Source organism: Aquila chrysaetos, unplaced genomic scaffold (genome assembly GCF_900496995.4).
Source record: "Aquila chrysaetos chrysaetos unplaced genomic scaffold, bAquChr1.4, whole genome shotgun sequence".
Taxonomy (NCBI): Eukaryota; Metazoa; Chordata; class Aves; order Accipitriformes; family Accipitridae; genus Aquila; species Aquila chrysaetos.
Genome location: NW_024470382.1, coordinates 786269 through 793916, shown reverse-complemented (window position 1 = coordinate 793916; position 7648 = coordinate 786269). Strand labels below are relative to the sequence as shown.

The 7648-nt window shown below is 55.0% G+C and overlaps 1 protein-coding gene and 1 long non-coding RNA gene across 2 annotated transcripts in view; both read right to left on the bottom strand.

Moving 5' to 3' along the window:
- Nucleotides 1-3924: 3924 nt before the first annotated feature.
- Nucleotides 3925-4643, bottom strand: LOC115337801. The gene is made up of 2 exons (XR_003922246.1): nucleotides 4414-4643; nucleotides 3925-4116 (listed from the first exon to the last, which is right to left on the bottom strand). It is a non-coding gene; the product is annotated as an uncharacterized LOC115337801 (long non-coding RNA).
- Nucleotides 4644-6214: 1571 nt separating this feature from the next.
- The window catches only part of LOC115337785, a 49054-nt gene continuing 47620 nt past the window's right edge, over nucleotides 6215-7648 (bottom strand). Inside the window, exons 22-25 of the mRNA XM_030006185.2 lie at nucleotides 7485-7586; nucleotides 6966-7068; nucleotides 6574-6633; nucleotides 6215-6363 (exon numbers count right to left, since the gene is read on the bottom strand). Of these exons, the coding sequence (XP_029862045.1) occupies nucleotides 6215-6363; nucleotides 6574-6633; nucleotides 6966-7068; nucleotides 7485-7586 (414 nt within the window). The remainder of the gene's footprint in view (nucleotides 6364-6573; nucleotides 6634-6965; nucleotides 7069-7484; nucleotides 7587-7648) is intronic.

Sequence of the window (7648 nt, the reverse complement as noted above, 5' to 3'; positions counted from 1 at the left end):
CTCCTTTTGAGAGCCCAAAGCTGCATCTTAAAGGCACAAAAACCTACTTAAGGGCCCCAAAGCCTCAATTTACAGCCTAAATCATTACTTTCAGGGTCCAAAGCCTCGTTTTAGTCTCTAAAGACTCATTTTTAAGATCCAAACACTCATTTTCAAGATGCAAGCCTCATTTTTAGGGCCCAAAGCCTCCTTTTGGGGGTCCAGAAAGTAATTTTTAAGGTCCAAAACCTCATTTTTATGATACAAACACGCATCTGTAAGTTCCGAACCCCGCTTCAAAGGTGCAAAGACTTTTTAAGGGCCCAAAGCATCACTTTTAATGCCCCAAGTCTGATTTTGAATGTCCAAAGCTTCATTTTTAGGGTCCAAACCCTCAGTTTAGCTCCCATAGCCTCGTTTTTTTAGAATAGAACAGCATAGACTATTTCAGTTGCAAGGGACCTACGACAATCATCTAGTCCAACTGCCTGACCAATTCAGGGCTGACAAAGTTAAAGCATGTTAATGAGGGCATTGTCCAAATGCCTCTTAAACACTGACAGGCTTGGGGCATTCTTTGTCCACAGCCTCATTTTTAAGGCTCAAAGAGTCAGTTTCGGATCAAAACCTTCATTTTTAGAATCCAAAGCTTCATTGGTAGGGCCTTCGCCCTCATTTTAGGGTACCAAGCCTCATTTTTAGAGCCCAAAGCCTCAGTTTTAGTTTACTGGGATGATGAGAGTCAACGTTCCCATTTATATGGCCCAACCCCTCATTGTTAGGATCCATAGCTGCATTTATGGGGTTCAAATCCTTATTATAGGACACAACCTGATTTCCCAGTCCAAAGCCTCATTTTGAGTGGCCAAATACTGATTTGTAGGGTCTAAACCCTCTTGTTAGGGAACGAAGGACTGGGTTTAGGGTCCAAAGCTTTATTTGGAGGCTCCACAGCCTCATTTATAAGACCCCGATCTTTATCTTTTAGAGTCCAAAATCTCATTTTATTGTCCAAATTCTTGTCTTTTGTTTCTAGTCCCAAATTTTGAGGTTCCAAAGTCTCATTTTCGGGGTCCAATGCCTCATTTTTAGGGTTCTAAGCCTCACTTCTAGGGTCCAAATCTTAGTTTTTAGGGTCCAAAGCCTCATCTTGAAAGCCACAATTTCTCCCTGCATGTCTCATTTGTAGGGCCCAAAGCCTCATTTGTAGGATCCCTCTCCTCATTTTAAGGGTCTCAAGCCTCATTTTGACAGCCCAAATGCTCGTTTGTAGGGTGTAAGCCCCCACTTAAAAAGCAAATCCTCAGGTTCAGGGTCCAAAGGGTTATTCGGGGCGTACAAGGACGCATTTCTAAGGGCCAAAGCCGCACGTTGGGTGTCCAAATACTCATTTTTATGGTCCAGATATTCATTTGGGGGTCTAACTCTTTCAGGCCTAAAGCCTAATTGGAAGGGCTGAAAGCCTCATTGTGGGGCCCAAACGTTCATTATTTTTGAGGACTGAAAGCCTCCTTTCTGGGGTCCAAACCCTAATTTTTAGGGCCCCAAGCCTCGTTTTTAAAGCCTCACTACTTGCTCTGAGGGGACAAAGCCATCCTGACGCGGTCTGAAGCCTGACGCTAGGCGCAGGTAGTGTTCCTTCTTCTAAGCAAGCTGGATTGCAGCTCGCATCCTGCCTTTTGTTTGTTTTCCTTCGGCATAAGCAACCCCAGAGCCTGCGGCCACATTCCAGTACCTCATTACCCTGCAGCCCCTACGCTGAACTAACAGCTACAGCCACAAAGTTCATACGCTCTCCTACTGTGAAGACTGGCCGACAGGCTCGCTCGGGAAGGGAATTTCCCTGACACTGCCCAGCCTTAACTCGCGGTGCTGCTCGGGAGGGCAGGCCCCGAGCCCCCCGCCACCAGCGCCTGACAGCGCAGGCCGCGGCAGGGGCTGGGCCGCGCCGCTGCCATGACAACCGCCCCCCCCCGCCCCGCCCCGGAGCGCTCCCCCCTGCAGCCCAGAGCCCTCCCCGGCCGGCAGAGCGACAGCCAATCGGCTGCTGCCGCGGGAAGCGCCGCCAATCAGAGCTGGGCCTGCACTGCCCAATCCCAGCGCCGCTCTCGGGAGGCGGCAGAGAGGCGGGAAAGCCCTGAGGGGAGGGAAAGCTCTGCGGGGACGGGAAGCTGCGAAAGAGCGCCGACTTTTTTAATTGTTCACAACGGTCCTTCACCGGCACGGGTGGGATGGATACACTTGACCCCTAGCCGTGCTTTGGTGCGGGGTGACTGAGGAGCGACAGGCTCCTTGGCGTCCTGGGGGTGAACTTGCAAGCTGGAAAGCCCCTGGCTCACAGGCGAGGGAGCGAAGGTGTCTCGGAAAAGACTTCGAAAGGTGGTTTCGACACCCAAAAAGAAGTGCAAGATAACCAAAGTACAGAACAAGATACCGGAGAGGAAATGAAGACATCCAGCCTGTCTCGGCTCTTGGCTAGCAGCCAGCCACTTGGCTCATCAGGTTGTGCCCACGTCGAGCTCTCCCTGAAGTGCAGCTGGACTGCACGCCCAGCGACTGTCCCCTCGAGCAGGGACACCTCTCAAGGTTTCAGATCCGTACCCAAGGAAGAGAGACCCCTTACCCGTCACAGGTCCTCAGTAAGTGACTGAGAGCCTGCTGAATTAATACTATGAAGCATTACTAATCCATGCATCTGCTCAACATTATAAACAATGAAGGAGTAATTCCATCACAGGCTTCGTAAAGGTTCAAAGACTCATTTCAAGGGCGCAGACCATCATTTGGAAGGCCCAAAGTCTGCTATCGAGGCCTCATTTTAGGCTGCAAAACTGCATATTTCCTTCACGTCCAAAGCCTCATGGTAAGGGTCCAGTGCCCCAGTTGAGGACTAAAATCCTCGTATTTAGGGTCCAAGCCTGTTGTTTAGTACCCACAGCCTTTTTTCCAGGCCCAAAGTTTCAGTTTTAGGGTCCAAACCCTCCTTTTCAGGGTCCAAAGTGTCATTGCTAAGTTCGAGGGTTTACGCTTTTAAGGTTCAACGGCTCATTTTAAAGGCTCATTTCATCATTTTTAAGCCCCAAAGTCTGATTTGGAAGGTCCAAAGCCTCATTTGTAGAGTCCAAAGCCGCATTTCTAGGGTCCAGAGCCTCGTGTTTACTTTCCAAAGCCTCATTTTAGGCAACCAACCCCTCATTTTTAGAGTGTAAAGGCTCAGTTTTATTTTCAACAGTCTCGTATTCAGGGTCCAAAGCATCAGGTTTAGATTCCAGACAGGCATTTTTAGGGTCCAAGCTGCATCTGGAGTGTCCAAACCCTCATTTGGAGGGTCCAGAACCCCCTTTTAGGGCTCAACGCCTCAGGTTTAGGTCCCAAAGCCTCATTTCTAGGGTCCAAAGCTTTGATTCCGGGGTTGAAAGACTCCATGCTAGGGTCCCAACCCTCATTTTAGGCTACAGACTCCTCACCTGGGGCTCAAAGCCTCGTTTCCTTCATGTCCAAGGCCTCATTTTGAGCGTCCAAAGACCCATTTCTAGGCCCCAAAGCCCAGTTTTCGGGCCCCAATCCTTGGTTTTAGGGCCCAAGCCCATCTTTTAGTACCCACAGCCTTTTTTCCAGGCCCAAAAGTTTCAGTTTTAGGGTCCAAACCCTCCCTGTCAGGGTCCAAAGCCTCATTCCGAAGTTCCAGGGTTCACGCTTTTAAGGTTCAAAGATGCATTTTAAGGGCCCAGAGCATCATTTTTAAGCCCAAAGTCTGATCTGGAAGGTCCAAAGCCTGATTTGTAGAGTCCAAACCCACATTTTTAGGGCCCAGAGCCTCATTTTTACTTTCCAAAGTCTTACTCTTGTCTTACAAAACCTCATTTTAGGTTCCAAAGCCCTCTTTTTTAGGGCCCAAAGGCTCACTGTTAGTTTGCGTAGTCTCATTTCAGGGTCCAAAGCCTCTTTTTAGCATCCAGACAGGCATTTTTAGGGTCCAAGCCGCATCTGGAGAGTCCAAGCCCTCATTTGGGGGGTCCAAAGTTCCAGGGTTTGCGCTTTTAAGGTTCAAAGATGCATTTTAAAGGCCCAGAGCATCATTTTTAAGCCCCAAAGTCTGATTTTGAAGGCCCAAAGCCTCATTTGTAGAGTCCAAAGCTGCATTTCTAGGGTCCAAAGCCTCATTTTTACTTTCCAAAGTCTTAGCCTTCCAAAGCCTCGTGTTAGGCTCCAAAAATGCCTTTTTTCAGAGTCCAAAGCCACGTTTTTAGTATCCAGACAGGCATTTTTAGGGTCCAAGCCGCATCTGGAGTGTCAAGCCCTTATTTGGAGGGTCCAAAGTTCCAGGGTTTGCGCTTTTAAGGTTCAAAGCTGCATTTTAAAGGCCCAGAGCATCATTTTTAAGCCCCGAAGTCTGATTTTGATGGTTCAAAGCCTCATCTCTAGGGTCCAAACCCACATTTCTAGGGTCCAGAGCCTCATTTTTACTTTCCAAAGTCTTACTCTTGTCTTACAATGCCGCATTTTAGGCTCCAAACCCCACATTTTTACGGCCCAAAGGCTCACTGTTAGTTTGCGTAGTCTCATTTCAGGGTCCAAAGCCTCTTTTTTTAGCATCCAGACAGGCACCCTCAGCGTCCGAGCCGCCTCTGGAGGGTCCGAGCCCTCTTTTGGAGGGCCCAAAGCCCACTTGGAATGAAAGGCTACGTAAGGCGGGAGGGAGAGCGGGGGCAGGGGTGGAAGGGATGGTAGGGGCCCTGGGCCTGGGCTGGGGGCTGCTGGGCCTCGGGGCAGGCCCCGCGTGTGCCATGTCGAAGCTGGGTCTGGTCCCCAGCGTAGCTCGCATCCTTCTCCCATCGGTCAGCACAGGTGGGGAGGGCTGTCAGTCTCCTCTCTTGAGGTGATGCTGCCTCGGATTGGTCCCCTAGGCTGTCACTGTGCTCTGGTTTGGGGCCTGCCCTTCCCTGAGGGCTGCCTCTGATTGGGCCACAGGGCTGCCCAGGTGCAGTTCACCTGAGGTGATGCTCTCTGTGATTGGCTGCCTGGGCTGTCAGTGTGCCGAGGTGTGCTGCCCGCCCTCCCCTGAGGTGACGTTTCCTCTGATTGGCTGCTTGGGATTTCTCCCTTGCTCCTCCCATCAAATGATGGGTCAGACCGCTTATCGATCATCTTTGTGCTGCTCTACTGCCAGCTATGATTGGTGGAGCCGGCGTGCCCTGCCCCCCAGTACCCAGCTTTTTCCACTCCTGCCACCTTTCCTGCAGGCCCCGAACCTTGACTGGTTGGTTACATATCAATCACGTGCCTTGCCCGCCCCCCCTGCCCTCCTCGAATGTGATTGGCTCTCCTGGGTCCACTGACTCCCTCCAGACTACTGGGTGGGCGTTGCCAGGCAACGAGCTCCACCTTGAGGGCTTGGAGCCTCACGATGGAGCTGTGGGCCCTGAGGAAAGGCTGTGGGCCATCAAAGGTGGGTTTAGACCCTAAAACTGAGGATTTCGGCCCGAAACGTGAGGCTCTGGGCACTACAAAGGACGGGCAAGATGCTACAGTTGACGCTTGGGACCCTGCGAAGGAGGGGAACCTCTTGGTTCCTCTCCCCTTTGCCCCAGGGTGCCGCCTATGGGGCAGGACTCTGGACTCAGGGAGAGGGAAACTTCCCGTGGCTCACGGGCAAGGCTGTGCCAGCCCAGAGCACGCAGGAGGTGCCCAGAGCCACCTCTGAAGACCGGGACCGAGAGACGACTGGCCAGCTTGGCAGAGCGCGGGTGCCTTTTCCTGCACTGGGCTGTCTCGGGAGGGGCCAGGTTGCCTAAAGCTTCTCTCCTCTTCCCCTCCGGGTTTTTGTGGTCCAGCGGGGCAGCTGGGGCTCTGTTGCAAGGGCACCCCGAGCCAGTGTGTGCTGGGCTGCCACGGGCTGCTGGAAAGGGAGGGCGTTGGGCAGCTCCCCAGGCAGCCCTGCTTCTTCTGGGGGCTGCCATTTCCCCTTCGCCCTCCACCCCCCTGAAGAAAAGATTTCTGCAGGGGGTGAACAAACACAGCTGCTTCTCGGGGAGAGCCTGGCCGAGGGGTGAACTTGTCAAACAAAGTCTTGAGTGGCCAAGGTGTGCTGAGGGATGAGCTGTCCTGCAGGCAGCGGCAGAGGGCAGGAACGGCGCTGCCTGCTCTGCCTGCTCGGGGCGCTCCCCGCGGGAAGGAGACCACAGCGCTGAGTTGGCTGATGCAGCTTTAATTTTCCATTTTCCCAAGGAGACCTTCACCTTTCCCTGGCTTTGCAGGGCCAGCAGCACAGCACCCTGGTCCATCCTGATGCTGGCCGCTTCCTTGGAGAACCCACGATCAGCATGGTCTGAGCTGCCAGCGAACGGATGGAGGGCTCGATGTCTCCCTGCAAGGGCTTGAGGGCTGCGACAGAAAGACACGGAGCAGAGATGAAACCCCCGTGTCTCCAGAGACCCCCAGGCATCCCCTCTGGAGCACGCCAGCCCCACCCGGCTCTGTCCCTGGCCCCTGAGATGTTCCCCTGGCCCCGAAGTGTTTCCCCGGAGCAGGGCAAGGCATGGCCGCATCCGTCCCAGGTCTGTTCCTAGCCCCACAAGCACTGCCCCCGCTCACCATCACAGACTTCCTGCAGCCTCTCCGCACTTTGGTCCCTCAGGTGCCGCGTGGCAAGCCCTAGGCACAGAGCGTCGTCAGACCTCTCGCTCCCCAGCACTCTCCTAGCAGCGCAGAGCCCGGCCCTGCCGGCTCGGCTGCACGGCCTCCTCCCCCTCAGCAGGGCGACCCCAGGGAAGGACAGCACCCGAGGCAGGGGGGCACTGAGCAAGGCGGCCACCAGGCTCACTTGCACGGGCAGGGGTGGGAGGGAAGCGCAGAGCCCCTGTCTGCCCAGGCCCTGCACGGGGCAGCCGGGGCTCTGGCAGCCCCAGGCTGCTCCTTGCTGCCAGCGCAGTGGCTGGGAGTGGGGCCAGGCTGCCAGAAGACGGATTCCAGGGGCTGTGGCTTACCGGTGAACCTGATGGCCTCCTCTTGCACGCTGGCCTGAGCATCATTCAGGTACAGCAGGCTCTGCCACAGGTATTCTTCCACCCTGTTCCTGGCCTGCACCAGCTGGAGAGAGCACAAGGGCACGGGGCTGGCACAGACCCTCCCCAGCCAGCCAGAGCAGTCCTTCCTCCCAGCACCCCCTTCCCCCGCCAGGCCTTTCCCGTCACCCAGCCAGGAGCCCTGTGGGGCCGAGGTCCAGAAAGAGCCGCACGCAGAGGGGGCCCAGCGGTACTGAGACCCCTCCATCCTGCTGCCCGGGCCCAGATGGGCCGGGGTCACCTTCAGCACCCTGGGGCGTGTGCGGGGAGGGGAGAGAGTCCTGGAGAAGAGCCCTTGAGGGCAGGGAAGGAGGATGCAGCTCCAGGCTCCGGGCTCCGGGCTGGAGCAGGGCAGGGGAGGCACAGCTGCACAGCCCACCCCACGGGCACGTGGGGCAGCCCTCATCCAGCCTGGCCCTGGGGCTTGGGGGTTGTCCTCACCAAGCACTCTCCAATCCTCCATGCCTGCTCCGTCTGGGTCAGGTACTTGAGCTGCTTCTGCTCCAGGAATTCCGCAGCAGCTAGGAGGGCTTCCCTGGAGGCCTGCAGTGCAGCAGAGGCTGGGAGATGTCACCACAGCCCTAGGAAGGAGACCTGGCGTCCCC